The sequence below is a fragment of the Medicago sativa genome, chromosome 5 (assembly GCF_051527215.1).
Source record: "Medicago sativa cultivar Bolivia chromosome 5, Bolivia_mono, whole genome shotgun sequence".
Classification (NCBI taxonomy): Eukaryota; Viridiplantae; Streptophyta; class Magnoliopsida; order Fabales; family Fabaceae; genus Medicago; species Medicago sativa.
In genome coordinates this window covers 53,670,771-53,694,871 of record NC_140753.1, presented here as the reverse complement: position 1 = coordinate 53,694,871, position 24,101 = coordinate 53,670,771, and the positions used below count along the sequence as shown (strand labels likewise).

Below are 24,101 nucleotides of genomic sequence, written 5' to 3'. Positions count from 1 at the left end.
TTAGTATAGGAGTCAATTTTAGGGGAATGTTTATTTTGGTGGGTGTTGTCCTTATGGGTGTCGCACGAGTGTCTTTGTTGGTGTTTTCGGGTGTTCCGCCTATATACGGCGCCTTAGTTTGTACTTTTTGTAACACCGGTCTCTGTCTGTTTTGTGCAAATACTTGGTTTTTAATAACATTTTGCTGATTCAAAAAAAAAAAATTGTGATCATATGTCATGTAGAATATGGACGAGGTGCAGTCCAATGTCAACCGTTTTCCACCCGTGCGTGTCGCACGGGCAAGAACACTAGTTATTTACAAACGAACAATAAAAACTAAAGCGAGGGTAGAAACGTAATTGTAGTGAACAGTCAATACTCTCTCCCCATTTCTTCTCAATCCAGCGAAGAAAGTAAAAAGTGGGAATTTGGTCTCTCTTATTTCTCTCTCTTTAATCTCTCTTCTTCACCAAACACAAGAAAACCCCCATCTCTTCTCTATTTCTCTCTTCTCTCTATCTCTCTTTCTTATTTCTTTTCAACCAAACAGAGTGAAGAGAAACTGATAAGTAAAAAATACACCAAAGTTAGGCTACAATCAGCCGAAACAGAATGAAAAAAAATTACACAATTGCTTGAAGACAACATAAAGGGTTTAGCCTCCAATAATGGTAATCAAACTCGAACAAGACATCCCTCAAAAGAAAATCGAACAAGACATAGTGCGATTTCAGCCACCAATACGTTTGAAGTTTAACCTTTTCTGCAAGAGTCTCGAGCTGATCAGACTTATTGTGGAAAATCCTATTATTACGATCTTTTCAAACAACAAAAATCACCGAAATCCAGATAATAGTAAACGCAGTCATTGAATTTTTGGAAAATCCTCCAAGGCCACGAAACTTATAAGAATGAGTACAAGTGTTGCCATTAAAAACCGAATCAATACCTAACCATTTTGAAACCAAGAGCCAAATGCAACCGTACACATCACGCCTAAAGAACAAATGATCTCTATCTTCGAATTCACCACACAGGCCGCACATATTCTTAATTCACAAAATTTGTCTTTTTTTATATGAAAACTCTCTTGTATTTTTAAATTTAATCTTCATCATTGAAGTTCATTCAATCGTTGAGTTCTCTGAGTTGAGACTTAGATTTATCAGTTTATCCCAAAACACCATTATATCGTCTCAATTGGTACTACGAGCTTCCGATCTGACGCACTTCATGGCTGCTAAACTCAATCTGATGAAAATTGAGTGCCTTTGAAGTGGGAGGTAAGATAGAAATGGGTTTATGTTTGTTATGTGACGAGTCTTACTCTCGATCATGCCATGAAGCATAAGAGCATATGATTCGTAGTGATAGATTTTGATGAGGAAGTTCACGACGTTGCTGAAGAATCATAAGGATCTTCCGAGTCAACTCCTCTTTTCACTGATTTGTTGATGTGCTGTTTTATAAATGAAAACGGTTATGGTGTGTTTGGACTGGGGGTTTAGGAGGGGAAAGAGGGGAGAATTTACTTTTCATTTTTAAATTACACACTATATGAAATGTTTTTTAAAAAAGTTAACATATTAACATGATAAACGATCATATAATACTTCAATCACACTTAATTTATTTTAGAAAAACATGTTATAAAGTCCGTAAATTAAAAAAGAAAAGTAAACTTTCCCCTCAATTTCTCTCACAAACCCTCAATCCAAACACACATTTAGTAATTCCTCTTCTATTGTAAGCAAGTGATCTTGAAAAAGGGTTTGGAAGAAGCTAAGTGGATTTATCTTCAAAATTCATGTCAAGAACTACATTTCTCATTATACTACAGAGAAAAGTTCAAGACATTTCTCATATGCATGTTAACTTTGTTGGTAATGTTTCAAATTATCTTGAGTATGTCGTGATTTTAGTTTTAATACACCATTCTTCAAATTACTACCACCTTCAAGTGTTCACTTAGGGTGTGTTTGGATTGAGGGTTTGGGAGGGGAAATGAGGGGAGAGTTCATTTTTATTTTTTAAATTACGAACAATATAAAATGTTCTTTTTTAAATAAATTAAGTGTCTTTGAAGTGTTATATAATCATTTATCATTTTGTTAATTCAATTTTCTAAAAACTATTTTATAATGTCTGTAATTTAAAAAAGAAAAGTAAATCTTTCCCTCCCTTCCCCTCCTAACCCTTCATTCAAACACACATAACATGAGATGAACATTTGTATGGTCACAACTCACGATCATAAATTAAAATGGTTTAAGTGCACTTACAAATAAAAAAATGTAGAAATAAAAAATTCAATATTTATCGATATTATTATTGAAAACATTGGTTAATATATATGTTTAAATGAGTTGGATTTGTAATCATGACGGTATAAGAATAAATGGGTATCCTGATTGCTAATGATCAGAAGAATTACATGCAAACAATATTATTCTCAAGGAGTACTATAAGTAGCACACATGACACATAACTTGTGGTCACTGTATTTTGAACTTCAAGTTGTATCCTCTCATTGAGAGTAAAACACTTGTTTTTGACAACAGTGTCATCTTTCTAACTTGTCCAATAATGGCTGTGCTTCTAAAAAGACTTGACCGTAATAAGCAAGAAATTTGAGAAAAATAGACTATAGTCAAGTTGACAATAGTAAATTTTGGTAGTTGTTTTGGTCGGTGTGACTGTTGGTGGAAATCCTTTAGATTAGAGGAAATAGACTAGCTATCAAAGCAGTAGACTATGTAAGTGTTGTTCTTTTTCATATCCTACGTATATTTTTAACTTAAAACCTTTTTCTGTAAAAAAAAATGTGTTAATTTTTTATATCAAACACAATTTTTAAAAAGATTTTTAGAAAAATTTCAACACAATTCAAACTCCATCTTTCTTGTGTTTTTCATTATGTTCAACTATTGATACATTTAAAAGATTATGAACATAACTCACCTTTAATAATCTTTTCATACTTCATCCTAGTTGCTATGGTCTTTGTAATTAAGTCTCATCCAAAGCTAGAGTTGTTAATGGTTATGCATAAGCATTGATATCTTGTTGTATCGATTTCTAAACCATTTTATCTATATAATATAAATTTACGGCCGATTTCATAGCCCTTCTCTTATTCTTATGACAAGTGGCATTCTCATTCTCTTCTTTTTACAAATGCTCTCACCACATTCATCCTCACAAAATACTCTCACCACATTCATCCTCACAAATTTGTATTTAATGTTTATGTATAAAAGGAAGTTTTACAATTTCAAATTCTAATATTTGAAATTAAATTAGAAATCAAACATTTCGTATTCAAAAAATACAAACTTTAATAAAATATGCTTTTTTTGAATAATCAGATAATTTAAATTAAAATATTTGAATTCGGATATTAAAATAAAACAAGTAATACGATTTAAATTAAAATATTTGAATTCAGATATTTAAATATCAAAGAGATCAAATAATTGATATATGTCAAATAATAAAAATATGATTTGATTTGTCAAAAAAAAATATGATTTGATAAAAGTGAAACTTTTTAAAATAATTTAATTAGATTTGGTAGTAACCATTAATTTTTTATATAATTTAAGTTTATATTCTTTTGATTCTATTTTCAAAATATATATTGTATAGTAACATAGTAAGAATTATTCAATCTTTATTTTGGGAAAGAAAAAAAATCGGATATTTTGTTTCAGGACAAAAAAAAAATCAGAATTGATTTCAGTTAATTGTATTTGATGGACTTGCTAAAATAAACGTTAAACCTTCCCTAAAAAAATAATCCTTAAACCAAAATAAAAAATAGGAATTGGATGTATTTAATTGGAGTTAAAAACGTATCATTGGTGATAAATGAATGAAATAATGTTCAATAATAAGTATAACTCCAAACATAACAAATCACCAAATTTCAGGATCAAAGGGAGGCAGGATATTTTTATAAGCAATTGTAACAGATATTTTATAGTAAACCTTCCTTATAAACGTTAAACCTTAAAAAAAACGTTAAACCATTGGGCTGATTGAAAAGGTTAATTATATATGCTCCTTAACAAAAGAAAAATAAACCTTCCCTAAAAAAAACGTTAATTATGGGCTGATTGAAAAGGTTAATTATATATGCTCCTTAACAAAAAAAAATTATGTATTACTTAATGACTGAGATATAAATTTAAACATGTGCTAAAATAAACCTTAAACCATTGGCTGATTAAAAAAGTTGATTACGCTCCTTAAAAAAAAATATTAAGACATTTAGGACATGCCGTAAAATAATTAGTCCTATTTAAGTCCTATTTACTTTTGCATTTAAAATAATAATTAAACAGATCAAATGCCGTAAAATTCATAGTCCTATTTAGTTTTTTTCATATGCAAATCGTGTAAAAAAAATTATATTTTACTTAATAGCTAAGATATGATTTGATTGGTTAAGTTACATGTTGTTGTTTTACGTAATTGTCCTCTAAAAGCTATTATAAATTAGACCCTTTGGCCAACACATTCTTCGCACCACAACTTCTGTTTTGTAGTTGTCTTTCATATTCATCTCTTTTTCTTTGCGTGATTTTCGTATTAGTTTGTTAAGCTGAAATGGCACCAAAGATCGACTTGATTTCTGATATATCCCCTTCCAAAGAAAACTGGAATATCAGGGTTCGAGTCGTTCGCCTATGGTTTGTGAGGGACATGAAAAAGGATCAACTTGCTTACTCCTTGGAAATGGTTCTAATGGACAATAAGATAGTTTGATTCCAATGGATGTATTTTATTAGTTTTTTAAGCAATGATTATTCTTTTGTACAACTATTCATCTAATTAGTTTTAGAGATATAATCTGTTTTTGTAAATGATAGATATTTCACGTTCCAAATAGTAGTTTTTCTATAGATTAATGATTATGTTGTACTTTCAACTTTGATGTGCATCTACGAAAAAATGTTGTAAGAATTGTCATATGTTCATTATGACTTTTTTCTTAATATTATAATATTGATAAGATCTTATTGTATATTATAGAAATTTGTTATTTGCTTCTTTGTAATTTGTTATTCAACGAAATTAATGAGCACCAAAATACAATTATAAATCTTCTTTTTAAGAGTCATGAAACATCATGGTTCAAATCGTTCGCCTATGACTTTGTGTGGGACATGAATATAGACAAACTTTCTAAATCTTTAGAAATGGTTTTAATGAATCAATAAAATTGGCTTGCAGTTTTGATTTTTAAATTTTGAAATTTTTAGCAGTTTACATTATTGGTGATTTATTCAATTATTTTTGTTGAATTTTAGATTTTTTAATGATTTTCAATTTTAGTTTTTTACTAATATTTGACTTTAAAATTGAAAACTGTTCCATCTATAATAAAAATTATTTTTTTTTTCCCATACCATTTTGTTTCATCCGATGGTAATAATCTTCATAGAAATGAGAAAAATAATATCATTAAAATAAAACAATATAAAATACTATCCTTCAATAAAAAAAATGTTATTGAACCGTTTTTTTGTCAAAAAATGTTATTGAACCATTTTTTTTGTTAAAAAGAAGTTATTGAACCGTTTATATTGAACCGTTTTATGTTGATTTTTTTTTTTATAAGTCAAGAGCAAAATGAGTTTTATGTTGAATTAAAATGGACTATCCATTTATGTTGAACTGTTTTATTCATAATGATATTGATAATCCATTTAGAATATATGGTACACGTTAAATGTCCATTTTTTCTCATGGCCGTGCTATCCATTTAGCAATTAAAATATACCCATAAAACTTTGCATTTTAAGTTAAATCACAATGAGCACAATTCCTTTAAAAAAAATTAAAGCACAATTATTGCATTATTGTTAACCACAACTTTTAAAGCTAATATTTTTTTCCAAGGAAACGATTAATGAGTAAATATTTACTATTCAATAGACATTATTATTGATCAAAACTTTTAATGCGGTTGAAGTGTTACATATATTTTCAGACACTGTTAATATTTTAATTTTAATAAATAAAATAGAAGATGGTATATTTTTTTTAAAAAAAAAGAGATTAAATTTATCATCAACAAAAAAACATAGACATTTGTTGTTTGTTATAAGAACCAAATAAACCTCACCCTTTTATATCCTAAACAGGTTATCCTACGATTCAAAATATTCACCGTTCAAAGTATTTTTTATAATATAAATCCTAAATTAATCGATATATGTACCATTCTAGGTATATATTTTACATTAATATTTTTTTATTAGTTTAATTTTTTTCCAAGTACCAAAATTTATAAGGAACCATAGTTTTAATGGACATTTAATGAGGAAATATTCACCATTCAATAGACATTACCATTGTCTTAGACCTTTAATGAGGAAATATTCACCATTCAATAGGAATTACCATTTTATATGTTGAACAAGTATAAATAAAAATATTTTGATTTTTATAAAATTCAAATCATTTTTAATCTAAGGTACATGGTTAAAATGATTTTGATATTTATTTTTAAATTTGTTAAGATTTTAAATATTATAGTTATATAATATTTTTTTTCATATTAAAAGAAACCTATGAAGGAAGACAAATATCTAAGAGAATCATAAGCAATTTAAATGATATTATCAAATTGTAATATTTTCAATAAATTTTAATTTTAACGAATACTTAATTAACGAGTATTGATGTTTTTCAAATAAGGACATTCTCATTATTGTCAAATTTTAATAATTATAATTATAATAATAAATAAAAAATTCAATTTTTTATAACTATAATTATACATTAATAGATTAAAATATTAACTATTATTAAAATAAAAAGGGAAAACCAGTCCATTTCATTTTATCACAAGTTGATATAATTTGTTGATTTCTCTTTAATGTCCAAGATCTATCTTTTTACCGCCAGACCAAACATTTACAAATGTATCACATTAATATATTATTTGTTGATTTTTTAAAAAAAATTATGATATTTTATATCATTCTTATGAGTGTGTGTGTGTGTCCATGGGCGGATGCACCATATGGTTTGGTGTGACTATAATCACACCAATTTTTTTCTAAAAATACTTACATGTGAAAGATATCTACAAGATAACTGTAGAATTGCAAGTTTAGAAAATTGGTCAAACCATTTGTGATTATATATACTTGGTGTTTTATACATGTTGTTGCATCCACGCCTATAGGTGTTCACAGGATGGATCGGTTTTCATTGTAATCTATTACCCGATGCAATGAAGTTTCGTTAGGTTGGATCAATAAATAATTACACATAACTTTTTTAAAAAAAATCTTAAAAATATATATAATTAAATGACATTCTATATTATAAAAACTTCAAGACTTGGACCAGATTCTAATGTTTAAATTTAAACACTTGAATATAATTTAAACACTTTGAATCTCTTCTTAAAAAAAAACACACACTTTGAATCTCTATGACATGGACTACGTATTAACAGTGTGAACACTAGGTCAGTTCATAGAAGAAACGCGTTGTATAACTCAAGTACAATGTTAAATGAGCAAGGGTGGATACATCTTTCTGAACGAATGTGAGTAAAGAAGTTAGTTCATGAGAGCAGAACCTGTTTTAGAACATGGAATAAAGGCACCCTTACTTGAAAATATATGAAAATAGTTGACGTTGTGACTAGGAGGAAGATTAATTTTATGTGCCAGTAAGAAACTAAAGGGCTGGCTGAAAAGGTGAAAGAATTAGATAGTTCAAGATTTAAGCATTGGTACACTGGAAAAGTTGGATCAAGAAACGGTGTAGGCATTATTGTGGATAAATAATGGAAAAAGGATATTGTACATGTAAAGAGGATAGGAGATTGGATTGTAGCCCAGAAATTTGTAGTTGAATAAGACATCTTTAAATATTTTTTGAAAGGATATAAGACAACTTTATTATTATTAGTGTTTATGAACCTTAGGTAGGGTTGGAAGAATATCCTAATATAAAATTTTGGAAGTATTTGAAAGACTTAATTCAAGACATACCACAAGAAGAAAATATTTTTCTAGGAGGAGATCTAAATGTGAATGTAAGGAGTGTTTGATAAGTTTTGAAGGCGTGAGTTAGGGTATAGCTTCGAGGAGATAAATGCATAGGGTAAATCCATCCTATGCATTGAACGCAGTAAGAACACAAGCTTTTGATGGGTCATACCAAACCTTACACATCAATGAGAGAGAAAAGTTTATATATATATATATATATATATATATATATATATTCTTGCTAAGGGGCAACTAAGAAAGAAAACATATATGGATAAAGTGAAGTGTATTAAAAAGGAAGATGGTAAATTTATTGTTTAGGAAAGAGATATAAAAGGTAAATAGAAGTAGTATTTTCAAAACTTATTTAATAAAGGTTGTGATATATATATATATATATATATATATATATATATATATATATATATATACCCGAACATGATAAACATATGAGAGGAGGATATAAACTATAACTACTATCATCAGATTCAAGAACACGAGGTAAAAGAAGTGTTGAAATGGATGAGACAATAAGGTAGTTGAGCTTGAAAATATATCTATTGAAGGGTAAATAAAGTCTTGGAGAAATTTCATCCTCAAACCTAAACCCACCCCTACTGCCAGAAATTCATATCCATCAATTTTTATCAATCTAATCCATTTGAGGTAGGAAAACACCCAACACCATATTTGATATCAAATTGACCTCTTTGTAAGGTAATTAGTCAATTTCAAACTAGGTTAATGATTACAGTGACTAAAAGTTACAAAATATCTCAAAAGTATGGATAATATTTAGAGACTTGCATGTTACATATTAATATATTTCTGCATTCGGTACGAGTTCGAAGTGTGTATCTATATCTTTAAAGACTTGCTAATCATAATAGGAACATGGGCTACCATAGACCTTATAGGAAAAACCATTTTCAAAAGGTGAATTTGAAAATAGTAAATTTTTTTTTTTTAATGTCAAAGTAATATATTCTTGGGGTAAATATTATCATGTTGGATAGATTCAAACAATTGTCCTTTTTCTGATGACAAAAGTTAGTAATTAGTTGTTAGATTAATATTTACTCTTTCGTTTGAGTTTGACCCAGTACCTTCAACTCCTTATTCCTTAACTCAAATCATTTACCCCCGAAACATTTATTAGTTACGATAAAAGTATTAGTTTAAAAAATATATATATAGTTGTAAACTACATATATATACTTTATATTTGTAAAAGTAAATATCTTAATACAACTATATAATATTTTTTACAAAAACTACCAATATTACAAGTTATAGTTTTTGTCAAAAAACTTTATAATTTATATTAAAGTTATTTTAAATTTATATTGATTTATATATCAAATAACTTAAATACTCGCTAACTTTGTGTAAATTAGTTTTCAATTTAAAATAGTATTTTATAAAACATTAATAAATACGTTAATTCCTTGAGTAAAAAAAAATAAGTACGTTAATTTCCCGTGCTTAGTATGGGTATCACACTAGCTTATCATTGAGAAACATCGATCAAGCCAATGGACTGTGTAATGATACGAGGCTGACAGTTACACATCTAGGGAAGAGCACGATAGCTGCTACCGTAATAACAGGAAAAAGGGCAGGTACCAGGGTATTCATTCCCAGGAATGGATGAATCTTATTCTGAGTGATCCAAGACTACCCTTCAAATTCAGGCGCAGACAATTTCCATTGACACTTTGTTTTGCAATGACAATAAATAAAAGTCAGGGTCAATCTTTATCTCGAGTGGGAGTTTATCTTCCTAACCCGTGTTCACGGATGGACAACTCTATGTCGTTGTCTCTCGAGTTAATTCTAGAAAAGGTTTGAAGCTGCTCATCTTGGATGAAGATAATAATGTTTGCAAGGAGACCACAAATGTTGTGTATCATGAAGTTTTTTCAAAAAGTATGATCATTGATTATGTTTTAGAATTGTTGTTGCTATAATTTAGAAAACTAAAGTTGCGTATTGTTTGGAAGTCGTTTTTTTTTAATTTCTTTGTAAGGCGTACTGGTCATTACAAGACATGCAATTTCTATATAAGCAGATCCTCCTACCATTGACTTTTAATTGATGCACTATTCAGGTATAACAATACGCGAAACTTTTTTTTTTTACATCGTTGTTACCCTAAAATACAATATTTACTAGACATGGCAACAAACCCCGCCCCCGCCAGACTCGGCCGCCCCCTCCCCGAATTTAACGGGGAAAATCCGATTTAACCGTGTGCGGGTCCGGGTGTGGGAGAAATTTGGAGTTTTAGTACGGGGGCGGGGCCGGGTGCGGGGGATGCTTACACCCCCGCCCCGCACCCGCTTTTTAAAATTTTGTTTATTAAATTTTATAATCTTATTTCCATAAGCACCAACCTATTTTAATATATTATTACTCTTTAGAAACATATTTATAATAATTATTTTGCTCTTTTGAAATAAGTTTATTAGATAGAAAATTATTAATATAATTATTTGTGTTTTTGTTGCTATGAAAAAAATGAGAAAATATGTTTTTTTTTAAATATTTTATAAAAAATAAAGTTTTCGCGGGTGGGGGTGGGGGCGGGGTCGGGAGACCCGTCCCCATTGGGGGCGGGGTTGGGTGTTCAATTTTTACCCCCGATATGGTTTGGGGACGGGGGCGGGGGCAGGAACGGGGATACTCAAACCCGCCTCCGATCCGCCCCGTTGCCATGTCTAATATTTACATTAGACCATTGGTTTTGTAAAAATAAAAACAAATAACAATCGGCGTTTCTTCCTTCAAAAAAAACAATCGGCGTTTCTGTAGCCCAAACTATATTTATACACACCCGTAAAAAATTTAACGGGTTCATTCACAAACTAGGTGTATACATCTTACACTGACTATTATATAAAAAAATACAAATTTTTTAGTTTTTATGATTAATAAAATACATTATGTCAACAAATAATAATATACAGTACGTCGGTGTAATTTTGCAAAAATATTACATATGCTAAGTTTAACAATTAGTACATCTTATACTACAAATAATTAGTATAAGTATAAATCCAAATACTTTAATCGTTATGTGCAATGTTTAGATATTTCAAAATATATACAAAATTAACAAAATTAAGATGATATTTTTTCCATATCAAATTTGAATTATAACCACACTTATAACTTTAAGATAACATAATATAAAATCTATACATTTGATCAAAAAAAATAAAATTATTTCCCCGTGCTTGGCACGGGTCACTATACTAGTTACGCTGAAATAATGACTATGGGTTTTAGTGAATTTTATTTTGGCTTTAACTTGTCTTACTTCATACATTTCTCGTCCACCTTATTTTTTTAATTTTTACTGAAAATGTTCTTGACTATTTTCGGATAATATAATCTGAAAATAGTTTTCACCCTATTTTTGGATGGAAAAATGAGTTTTTACCAATTCAGATTATAAAATTCAAACAAATAAGTAGTTTGGATTTTATAATATGAACACCCCAAATAGTAGGGCATTTTCCTTATTTTTTTTTCAAATTATAAAATCAGAACTACACTTATAACTCCTCTTGTACCAAGAATTTAGAGGAAAACATGTTCAGATTTTATAATTTGAATTGTATTAACACAAAAACGGAATATGTTAAAGACAAGAATGGCTAATTTAAGAACTATACTTACCATCATACCCAACTCATTGTGTTTCATGTCATTGTTAGGTGTTGCCATCATGTCCCGGTTTAAAATCTGGTTTTCAGCCTATTTAATCTGATTGCTTTGAAACTTTCTTAGAAAATCAGAAGAAGAAAAAAATCAAGGATCAAGATGCTTCTAGAAGTGACTTCTATCAAGGGACTTCACCCCGCAAAATCTAAAACTCCATCATTTAGACCCATTTTTAATATTTTTTTTTCATATTCTCATAAAAAATACGAAAAAATTTGCATTAGCTTTGTTTGATTTTTAGAGTTTGGGTGGTATTTTAATATTTTTTATTTTATTTGACAGGTTTTATCATTTTTTTTACTTTGGTTTTGTTTGTTTTTAAAAGCAAAAATTAGAACTACTGAAATGGAAGAGATTATGATTGTTGCTTATATAAAAACATATTTCAGATTATATAATCCAAATCTCCATAATAAAAACGATCGAATTATATAATTTCAACAAGGATATATATTTTTGTAAAATAAAAATAAAAATAGGACGTTCGATAAATATTGCCCGTTCTACATTTTGTTTACCGATGACCCATTGACATCACACAATTCAATATTTATAGCATCCACCAAGAGGTGCAATGGCTCATAAGTATCCTCCATGATTCATGTTTCATAGTCATATTTATCTCTACTCTTTCTTCTGTTAGTTTCTTGTTGTGAATGAATCCCCTATTTGATCACGGATATATCCAATGAATTAGTTATTTCAAAATTGCAACAAATGTAAAATATAGGAGGATCATTTTTGTAAGTTTGGTAAAATAGGAAGACCAATAGTGCAATTACATCTTTTTAAAAAGTCTTGATCAAATACATAAAAAAAAAAAATTATAATCAAAACGACTTTTCAAATCCCTTAAATTCCGAATCTAATATATACCCCGTGGTCCAACAATATTATTTATTTTTTGTGATTTTTCCTTTTACATCATGAAAGGTTAAAATATAATTTAAAAGAAGTATTTAAAAATAGGATGAATTATTATGATTAGTAGTTTTTGATGTGACCTTGTTACTAAGTGTGTTAAAGGGATAAACATAACATATTTATGTAGCGAAGAGATGTTTTAAAAATGATTCTTAATGTAGGAAGAGTTTTTAAAACTTCATAAGTGTTAATATATTAAGTTAATGTAAAGAGAGAAAAATATGGTTAATATTCTCAAGTTTATTTATGTTATAATCTTCTTTATTTTCATGTTTTTTGTTTTAAAAGATGTTGATGGCCATGGTAAGCAAATTTTTCATCTTTTCTAAATTTTCATGTTTACTCTACCTACACAATCTTTTATATCATTTTATTAATATTCTTATATTTCTTTGTCAAAAACTAATATTCTTATATTTTTCTTTTTCACCCCAGTACTTGTTGAATGTATTGAGAACACCGATTGTGAAAAAGGAATGTGTAAATTTCCTTTTATTGTGAGGTGCTTAATGGACCAATGTAAATGTGTTCGTATACACAACCTAATATAGAAGGACCATACCTAAAGGGGTACACAAAGCTCGTGAGGGGAGAATGAACTCTATCAATAGCAAAAGATTTAAGCAAGATAGCTTCCACTAAAATATTACATGAGTTGTCATTTAGCTATTGTGTTGGTATCCTATATTTCATTTTACTTTTATTTTTACTTTACTAATTCATAGACTTTTCCGTTGTGGTTTTGTATTCTAATACGACCGTAAGAAAATAAAATAAAGGGACAACGAATATTATTTAGATTGTCTTCTTCTTCCATAATTTTAAGAGTTTAATGATGGTGAGTTGACAGTCTAAAACAACTTTGCACACACAACCAATCAAAACATTTATAATCGTCACATCAATTAATGTTTTTAATTTATGTGACAATCTAAAATGTTTTGATTGATTATGTGTGCAAAGTTGTTTTAGACTGTCAACTCACCATCATTAAACTCTAATTTTTGAGGTATCAACAAACTGAATATCAACTTTTTTTTTTCCAACATCGTCCTACAAAAATAAATTTAACAAATAAGTTTAAAAATACATTTTATGTTATTTTGAAGCTTATAATTTTAATTTATATTTAAAAATACAAAAAGATCTTTAACAAATAAGTTTAAAAATATCATTAAGATGACCGAATATCAATTTATATTTCTCTTCCTTATAATTATTTGACAACCTCAAGTAATTTGTTTATTTTAGAATATATGGAAAACTACGAATCACAACAGAAAAAGAAAAAGAAAAAAAAAACTGTTGAAATAACCACATGGGTGTTGGTTAATTGCTTATTCTGGTGTTGTATGTAATTATACTAATTGTTGTATAACTACATGTTAGAAAAATATTTTGGTGACTTTGAGTTTTTGTGACTTTGATGATTTTAGTATAGATTGAGTTTACCTTTTGGAGGAGGGGTCCAATGAGTTAAGAGACATGATGAGTGTAGATCTATCCCATCGGGATATAAAAAATACATTCATCATGTAACAAAAAGGTCTTTCGCACCATATCTTGAATACACCAATGTTGATCCTAAAAAATAACATTATTTCTCCAACACCATGCATACTATACTCCTGTATCAAACAAAACGGAGCACGTACCCGTTGTCATCTCATGAAGCCAATTCTTGACATCGATTTCAGAGAAAAAATTATGATAACGCCCCATATTCAAGTGGAGTCAAAACTCTTTAGAGTGTGAGCAGTCACGTAAACAATAAAGATCATCCTATATGGACGAAGAGAAATGGGTGCAGCTTGGAGAAGCTACCATGTTGCAATGATGTCGATGCACATTAATAGGAAGAGCATTATGAAAACAAAGCCATATAAAGTGTTGGAGTTTTGTTGGTACTTTAAGGCGCCAAAACCAATTCATGTTAGAATTTACATTCTAATCCCTATTTTGTTTAAGAAACCAATAATATACAATTGAGCAAGTATATGCCCCTTTCTTCGCATGCCTCTAAGTCCACGCATCTTGAAGTCGTACATCCAAATTATTAGTGTTGGAACAAAATGTGTTTAACAATGAACCTTGAGAGTTTTGATGATAACAAGATATTAAAAATTGTCAATTGGACTAGCTAATATTTGTTCAAGTGTACAGGACCATATACAAAAATTTACATCTTAAATAGGTTATGTATGAACAAAAGAGAGCTAAGAAATCAACAAAAAGGAAGCTTAAAGCGTCTAAAGAGAAGTGCTCCTGAAGTCAAAAGTGCTCCTGAAGACAAAGTGCTCCTGAAGTGATGACGTCATCAGAAGCTGAAGTTCATCAGAAGCAAGTTCACCAGAAGCAACCTCATCAGAAGTTGAAAATCACCAAAAGCTGAAGATCATCAGAAGATGCAAGACTTAAAGTTTTCAACAGCTGTTCAATGGATTTGAAGTCGTCTAAGCATTGCAGAAGACTTGGAATGTGAAGCAACGGTCATTTTGAAAGGATTTGAAGGCATTGGATGCTTATCTTCAAAAAACGTTGACAAAGTACAATTGTACGAAGTGTACAACCACTACCTCCACTACTCTGCAGTGTCCCTGCTACAAGACAAGAAAACAACTCTGGAATACAGCTTTGCCTGCAACGATGTTCCTTCACAATAGGAATGGATTTCAAATTGATCCTTCATAGGACAACTACCATATCAGGCAAAAGATCATTGGTGATTGATCAAAGCTTCAAACGACTCTTTTTTAATGTGATGGCAATTTCACAAACGTCTCTTTCGCACCTCTATATAAAGGAGTGAAGACTCAGAGATTAGTAATGCATAACATCAGACTCAACAACATTTTACAAGTGCCAAAAATCTGCTGAAATTGTTATGAATTCAAAGTTTACTTAGAATTTCTGTTTTCAAGTTCATATCTTAGAAATTCTAGAGTCTTAAGAGTCTTTATCTGATTTGTATTGTGAGCACCTCTGATTGTATATCAAGTGTTCAACCTCAAACATTTTTCTTTGTAATTTTGTTTGATTAGAAGTCTCTTGCAGTTGTGCTTGAGCAAAAGAAGTCTCTTGATTGTGTTCAGGAGCATAGGAAGTCTCTTGCTTGTGTGCTTGAACAATTTGAAGTCTCTTGCTAAGTTTAGCAGTGAACAATTGTAATCAGATATTACATTATAGTGAACTCTCCTTGGAAGTGCAAGAGGGACAAGACTACTTCCGGTTTGTGGAAGGAACCTGTATAATTGCTTTGTGTCTCTCTTCTTTCTCTCTCTCTGTTTTTATCCACTGCATATTAGTTCTGAACTTCACTTCAGAAGAAGTTCTCACTTTGCTTCTGATCAGTGTTTTGAGTTTAAGAGAAAACGAAGAAACCTAACACAATTCAACCCCCCTTCTTGTGTTTTTCTCACCTTCAATTAGAAGCTGAAAGCTGCTGGTTATGATGAACAATATTAGGTGGTGTCATAGTGGTAAGGCCTTGCAAGTTCCACCTACCATCATACAACACATCTTTCAAGCACATAACTAAGTCACTTATGTTAACAAATGGAACCAACTGGCAGAGGGGATCGAGTTGTGTCCAATTAATATTTAAAATCGATGATTCACCGAAGCCTACGCGAAAACTATATCTTGTAGCAAAAGTTATAATGGCATGTTGAATACCTCACTAAGTGATCGAGGGTTTGTTATGTTTCTTATTCATCCATAAAGATGTGTTGCCTATGCGTTTATGGGAAATAACTTTCACCCACAACTTATCTTTACTTTGAAGTATGTTCCACACTAACTTACCAAGCAGAGCTACATTAGTAAGTCTAGGCTTCACGAATACCTACACAATCAAAGTGTTTGCGGGTGGTATCCATATTCCAATTAACATGATTCGAAGTTTGAGAGAATCCTCCCCCCCCCCTTATCTCTCTCTCTGTTTTTATCCGCTGCATATTAGTTCTGAACTTCACTTCAGAAGAAGTTCTCACTTTGCTTCTGATCAGTGTTTTGAGTTTAGGAGAAAACGAAGAAACCTAACACAATTCAACCCCCCTTCTTGTGTTTTTCTCACCTTCAATTAGAAGCTGGAAGCTGCTGGTTATGATGAACAATATTAGGTGGTGTCATAGTGGTAAGGCCTTGCAAGTTCCACCTACCATCATACAACACATCTTTCAAGCACATAACTAAGTCACTTATGTTAACAAATGGAACCAACTGGCAGAGGGGATCGAGTTGTGTCCAATTAATATTTAAAATCGATGATTCACCGAAGCCTACGCGAAAACTATATCTTGTAGCAAAAGTTATAATGGCATGTTGAATACCTCACTAAGTGATCGAGGGTTTGTTATGTTTCTTATTCATCCATAAAGATGTGTTGCCCATGCGTTTATGGGAAATAACTTTCACCCACAACTTATCTTTACTTTGAAGTATGTTCCACACTAACTTACCAAGCAGAGCTACATTAGTAAGTCTAGGCTTCACGAATACCTACACAATCAAAGTGTTTGCGGGTGGTATCCATATTCCAATTAACATGATTCGAAGTTTGAGAGAATCCTCCCCCCCCCAAAAAAAAGGAAACCCCTTGCCATCTTATCTAACATGTTACAAACATAATTAGGAAGATAGTGAAGTTGCATGGTATATACTATATACAGGAATTGTCGTTGTAACATACTTCACTAGGCATGCTCGATCAACTTTATTCAAGAGATTTCCTTTCTAAGATGCTTGCCTTTTTGACACTTTGTTAACGATGCCGTTGTATACATTTCGAGAAACACGACCCTTGACAAGAGGAAAACCAAGGTAATGTCCCAAATCTGCTACAAATTTAATAGTTGAAATATCTTGCATCTTACGCTTTCTTTCCCCTTGAACCATCCTGAAACACATAGCTTTTTACTTTAAGGTATTAATCCTTAATCTTGAAGGAGAACAAAATTCCTCCAAGGTATCCATAACAACTTTAACCCGTTCAATACTAGCTTTCACAAAACAACATAACATCATCCGCAAAAAGGAATGAGATTTCTTATAAGTAATGTTTTGAATTTAATAGGAACAAAAAAGTATGATTAAAAGGAGAGATCTCATTAAAGGTGACAAATCAAGTTCATCAAAAAAAGATTAATCATCAACAAAGTCGACATATATTTTACATTAATAATTTAGTTAAAAAAATGTTTACTATCTACCAAATAAAAGTCTTCACTGCACTTATTATAATTAATTAGCACCACACTAATAATATGACTAACCATATTAAACAATTGTGTTTTTACAAACAAAATAATTGTTTAAAAGAAAAATACAAGTTCTTAATTGTATACTCCCCCCGGTCCTATTTACAAGAGAAAGTTGACTTTTTAGATACATTGAATAATGTATGTATCTAGTCAAGAACCTAAACCAAATACATAAATTATTTAATGTATCTAAAAAGTAAATTGTTTCTTGTAAATAGGACCGGATGGTCAAAATATGTGATTCCTCATTTTTCTAAAATATTACTTTTTTGATAAAATCTCATTCCTCATTCCTCATTTTTCTATGTCTATGTTACGAGGGATTAAAAAGAAGAAGGTTGCTTTTCTGACAAGGAATACTTCCAATTGACACATGGAAATGACCTTAATGCCCCCAGCGGTTGTTAATTGTCGTTGGTAAACACGCCGGTTGTTAACTGCCGCTGGTACCCAGCGGTTGTTAACTACCGCCGAATCTGAATGTAGCGGTTGTTAACTGCCGCTACGTGCTTGCCCATTTTCCAGAAGCTCATTTCCATCTTCCTAACCAATTTTAACTTTCATTTTCATCTAAAATTTTTATCAAATAACCAATTGAAAATTCTTCTAAAATTTTCATCTAATAATACCTAAACATATTCATCCAATATTTAACAGGAACATGGTAAAATTAAAACGCAAGAAATAATATAAACGAACGTACGTATATGTCATATAAATAGGAAAATGTATCGAACATGTCATAATAACACATCATGATCATCATAGTCAAAAAAATACAAAAAAAAATCCTAATACTAATCAGCCCTGCCTACCCTGCCTCTGCTGCCCCCTACGCCGCCTGGAAATCTGATAAGTAAGGACGGGCTCAGTAGCACTAACTATCCGCAGGACCTCCTGGACAACCTCCTCTTTGGTCATCTCGCCATGCCTGGCCGCAATATCTCGGGCTATGTGAGCCACATCCTGGACGATGGTCAGTGTGTCAGGCATCTCCCTGGCATGCTCCTCCTCAATCAGCTGCTCCACATTCGCCGGTCTGGGAGGGGATCCCTCATCAGGTGGGAGAATGCGAGGGTGAGAGACTGTGGCATACCAAGCCATGTAGCCAGGAACATGATGCCATGGTGTCTGACACCCATCTACCCAACCACCTACTAACCATGCAGTAGCGTCCATCAACACGGTAGTCAGCATCTGTGTAGGCACCTGAGGGACAGCTGAAGGATGTCTGGGAATGTCTTGCACAAAGGAGAACTGCCTCTTTACCCGCTCAGGAAAATGACGGTACACCCTCTCCTTCCCGCACATGAGCCATCCAGAGTAAGTGCACAGCATGCTAAATGGGCGCACGTCTCTGCGATCACCATAGGTAGAAAACCTGACGTCATCCACCTCCAAGCGATCCAGGACTACGCGGTAATGGTGCACATCCGTATGCCCTTTGGTAGTGAGCCATCTCCCAGCACATGGTGTCCGCGGGTCTCAATCCCGGTTACGCTTCCTTGGGTAAGGACCTGGCAAATGCTCCAAAATCCATCCCTGCAACAAAATAAATAATACACAAAAATAATTATTCGAGTTAAATATTCAATAAATATTCAATAAAGTAGTTAATACACAAAATAATAGTCTAACATTATAATAAAATTTATAAAATAAATTCATAAAGAAATTAAGATAAATATTACCATCAAAAGAGTCGCAGAGCCAGCCATCGTTCTATTATTCAACATAACAGAATCATCCAGATAATCATAGAGGTAGGCTAAGGTCATCCCTCCCCACGACCACTTCCCAATCGCCCCCAAGTCCGCCATGCAATCCAGATATATCAAGTCGATGTGTCTGTTCGTTTTGTTAGTGAACAGCGCACAACCGACGAGATATAAAAGGAAACTCCTCACACAACACGCCCTCCTCCTGGCTCTCTCCTGCATCTCCTCCCTCGACTGTGGACGCTCAAGCCGTCTAGCCTCAGTCAGGTGCTCCTCATAAACCCGCTTCAGTGCGGGATAACTGATATGACCAGGAGATTCCTCCCTAACCTGATCTCTGGCATCAGCATCTGACATGCCCAAAATAGGGGTGGCAAAATAATCCGTGCCCGCGGGTATCCGCGGATAAAATCCGTCATTGGCACGGGGGCGGGTAGCTAAACGGGTACCCGCGGGTATATTAAACGGATATTTAACTACCCGTTACTTTATGGACACGGACACGGATTTGATGATACCCGTGCCCGCGGGTATCCGTACCCGTTAATAAATTACGTAAATTACTAAAATATATATGAGTGTGGTTTCAAGAGCATCAAAAATTTCTCTTCATCTCTTTTTTTTTCTTCTTCTCCTTAGAATGATTACTTGTTTATGATTTTAGAATTTAGGGCTTTCTAATTTTAGAGGAATAAACTAATTTTAGGGTTTTCTAATTGTTTTATGGATTTGAATTGATTTAATCTTTTTTGGTACGATGAATTTGCTTGGGATTATGTAAGAATCCTTATTTTTGTTGGATTATGGTATGGATTATGAAATTTGAATGGAATATGTTATATATGGATCTTTAAAAGTTGAATTTTGTAGGTAATTAAAAGTTGAATTCTTCTTTGTACAAAAAAAAAGTCAAAAATTCATGGGTACCCGCGGATATCCGTGGATATCTAAATACCCGTGGATTGCCCGTATAGAGATACCCGCACGGGTATGGGTACGGGTACCATATTTATCCAACGGGGCGGGGACGGATATCATACTACCCGTACCCACGGATACCCATTGACATCCCTAGCCCAAAAGCCTGGTCATCATATCAATCGATCGGTCCCGATCCATCGACTCATCGTGCTCCAACATGCGGCCGTAAATAGGAACGTGCAGGAGATTATGCACATCATCCAGAGTGATCGTCATCTCCCCCACAAGTAGATGAAAATTATTCGTCTCCGTGTGCCACCTCTCGCACAGAGCACGTATCATCGCATGGGTCACAGTCGCATACCCAACGTTTATCAAACCATGGAAACCAGACCCCTCCACAGGCTCCCAAAACCATCTCAAAGCCTCCTCCGGCTTATCGAGCTCCTTCAACCTCTTCCCTGCGTTTACGCACTTATAACCCGCTTGATCATGCCACATCTGAAATTCAAGTTAAATAAGACATTGTCACTATTTTAAATGATTCAAATCACTTACGCTATGTTATATTAATTAATTAAATCACTTACGCTACCTAATATAATTAATTAAACAACTTACGCTACGTTATATTAATTAATTAAATCACTTACGCTACATTATATTAATTAATTAAACAACTTACGCTACCTAATTTTAATTAATTAAATCACTTACACTACGTTATATTAATTAATTAAACAACTTACGCTACCTAATCTTAATTAATTAAATCACTTACGCTACGTTATATTAATTAATTAAACAACTTACGCTACCTAATTTTAATTAATTAAATCACTTACGCTACCTAATATAATTAATTAAACAACTTACGCTACGTTATATTAATTAATTAAATCACTTACGCTACCTAATATAATTAATTAAAACATTTAAAGAATTTTAAACAATTTAAACACTTACATTATTGTGGTTCACCCAAAGAGGGTTCACCACGTGCCTCGAGTAGTCGGACAACAATGCCAAGGTCTGAGGTCCTCCAGGAAAGGGAGCCTCTCCAGCAGGATAGGGCGGTATCTGCCGAACACGACCACCTCGTCGTGGTCGAGGCTGACGCTGACGCACATGCTCACCCTCGGGAATAACATTCTGTGCCTCCATATAATTTGCCACTACATCCTCTGGCACCCCCTCATCATCTCCCGCCTCCTCATCCTGTGCATCGGCCTCCGGCTGATAAAACATCCGATCCTCCTCCATCCGATCATATCCACTAAAACCCTCCTCATACACACCCTGGTCATGCGCCGGTGTCGGATCAACCACCTGGGAGGAGTAATCCATATGTGCCTGTGAATCCGACCCCTCTCCTCCACCTATACTCAAGTCCCTATGTCTCCAAGGCTTTGGAACATATGGACGTTCAGCCTCAAGCTCCTTCCGAGCGCTATTTGTCATTGTAACTTTCCCTTTGCGGACCCTACCCTCTCTAATACGACGCTCACGTGCATCCTCCTCCCCAACCATATCTGTAAAAAAAATACATGGACAATGAAACTTAGAATCATTCAACAACTTAGAATCAAACTTGGTTATTACATCATTATGACCAAACTAATCAAACTAGGCAAAATAAGCAAAAATGTATTTAAAACTTTTAAGGCATTGAACATAGCAAGTAACATGTAAATATCAAATTTTAAAAAACATAAATAAGTTGCCAAAAAATCCAACACCTTAAGTGCATTTTAACATAACATATTCAAAATTCAACATAACATATAACATATTCAAAATCCAACATAACATAACACAACAAATTTCACTTATTCACATATTCATATATACATTATTAAATTTAACATATTTGGAAAAAAAACCACAAAAAAAGCAAGATTATTTCACTTAGGCATTTCATCAAACACCTTAAGTGCATTTTAAAATACTAGCGCAATTAGTGTTAAGTAAACATCAAATTCAACTACATTGAACATAAACCTACTCTAAACAACAATGTCAGCATAACCAAGCCTAAACAACATCTAATTCTATCATAATTTGCAATTTTTATAACTAACCTAAACCTAACCTAAACTCTAAACATTTTGCTAAAATTATCAAAACTAACAACCTAAACAACCTACATTACATGTAAATTACTTGAAAGGTACTTACTTGTTAATTACTTGAAGAAAGTTGCCTCAAATCCGTGCAAATGAAGTTGGGGTCAAGTTGGTTTTGTGTTGTTTTGAAGTTGAAGCAGAAACTGGAAGCTGTTTGCGTTCTTAACATACAGAACTCAGCGGTTGTTAACAACCGTTGGAACTCAGCGGTAGTTAACAACCGGCGTGTTTATCAGCGGTAGTTAACTACCGCCAGGGGCATTACCGTCATTTCCATGTGTCAATTGGAAGTATTCGTTGTCAAAAAAGCAACTCTCTAAAAAGAAAGTCTAGGAGATCCCCAGTAAAGTCAAGTTCACACAACTGTCTACTTCACTTGATTTTATTTTATTTATTGTAATAGATTTAGAACAAGGACCACATGAACTACGAGTGTTTGAGGTGTAGTTTGATTCAGTTTTAAGACTAAAATTCATTTGAATCAAAAGATTAAAAAAAACATACGGATTAGTCTGATTTTATTAGTTTTATTTTTTTACAAATGGAACCAAATCAATTTGTTTTGGGTTGATTCGGTTTGTTCGATTTTTTTGAGACAACACCTAATTTAAAAATATTTGTCAACAATTTTGATTATATTACTTGCAACAATTTTCAGCAATTAACAATTATTATTTTATTCTCTGAAAAACAATTATTATTTTATATAAATTTGAAGTAAATTCATAAAAAAATATTGTTGACCAGTTAAAAAACACATATAATGGCCCTAGAACCAGCCAGACTTGCTTACCAAGCCAGTGTACACATTCTAGAATGGTTCGGATTACATAATCTGAAACTATTCCCAAATTATTTCGGATTACATAATATGATATGTGCAGATATTGTGTAAGAACTCGTACTTAGGAGAGATTGAAACGTTTCAAATTTTATAATATGAACAACCAAGTACAATATTGTTTTATGGTCCATACTGCACCGACATTTTATGTGGTTTACAACGCACATAAGCTTCTGTAAATTGGCGAGTTTCGTTTATTTACAAATCACACCATAGAACCATAAACACTCATCCACTAGATATAAACACCAAGGTACCTGCAGCGTACTATAACGTGGAAAACCTAGTATGTTTATGACCCAAGTTGATGTCACACTGTCTGGCTTGAAAGACTATCTCAACCAAATTAACGGTCATTTCAACCACATAAACACAAGAAGGGTGGATATTATTGAGTATCGCTGTTTGTCGATGTCCAGTTCACCCAGATGGAGCTCCGGAACAACAATGATGTAAAGACATGTTCTCTATATCTGGTCAACATAGTTCCAAGGGATCGATCGAGTTAGACACTTCCTTTGTCAGATATTTCTAAGATATTCAGGAAAGTTTGATTCGCTCAGGACCTACGAAGA

At 32.2% G+C, this 24,101-nt stretch overlaps 2 protein-coding genes and 1 long non-coding RNA gene across 4 annotated transcripts; 1 reads left to right on the top strand and 2 right to left on the bottom strand.

Annotated features, from left to right (window-relative positions):
* The first annotated feature begins 2,531 nt into the window (after window positions 1–2,531).
* Window positions 2,532–13,454, top strand: LOC146923013 (uncharacterized). The gene is made up of 3 exons (XR_015012670.1): window positions 2,532–2,738; window positions 11,726–12,959; window positions 13,092–13,454. It is a non-coding gene; the product is annotated as an uncharacterized LOC146923013 (long non-coding RNA).
* Window positions 13,455–18,602: 5,148 nt separating this feature from the next.
* LOC146923011 (uncharacterized) lies at window positions 18,603–22,949 on the bottom strand. Of its 2 annotated transcripts, none has more exons than XM_085710869.1 (2): window positions 22,735–22,949; window positions 18,603–19,459 (listed from the first exon to the last, which is right to left on the bottom strand). In XM_085710869.1, exon 2 carries the CDS (start codon window positions 19,253–19,255, stop codon window positions 18,719–18,721), a length of 537 nt encoding a protein of 178 aa, XP_085566995.1. In that variant the 5' UTR covers window positions 19,256–19,459; window positions 22,735–22,949; the 3' UTR covers window positions 18,603–18,718. The 2 variants fall into 2 exon arrangements, with proteins under 2 accessions (XP_085566995.1, XP_085566996.1); XM_085710870.1 differs by lacking the exon at window positions 22,735–22,949 and adding an exon at window positions 19,609–19,991.
* Window positions 20,707–22,086, bottom strand: LOC146923012 (uncharacterized). Its single transcript, XM_085711651.1, has 2 exons — window positions 21,523–22,086; window positions 20,707–21,057 (listed from the first exon to the last, which is right to left on the bottom strand). Exons 1-2 carry the CDS (start codon window positions 22,084–22,086, stop codon window positions 20,707–20,709), a joined length of 915 nt encoding a protein of 304 aa, XP_085567777.1.
* Window positions 22,950–24,101: the final 1,152 nt, after the last annotated feature.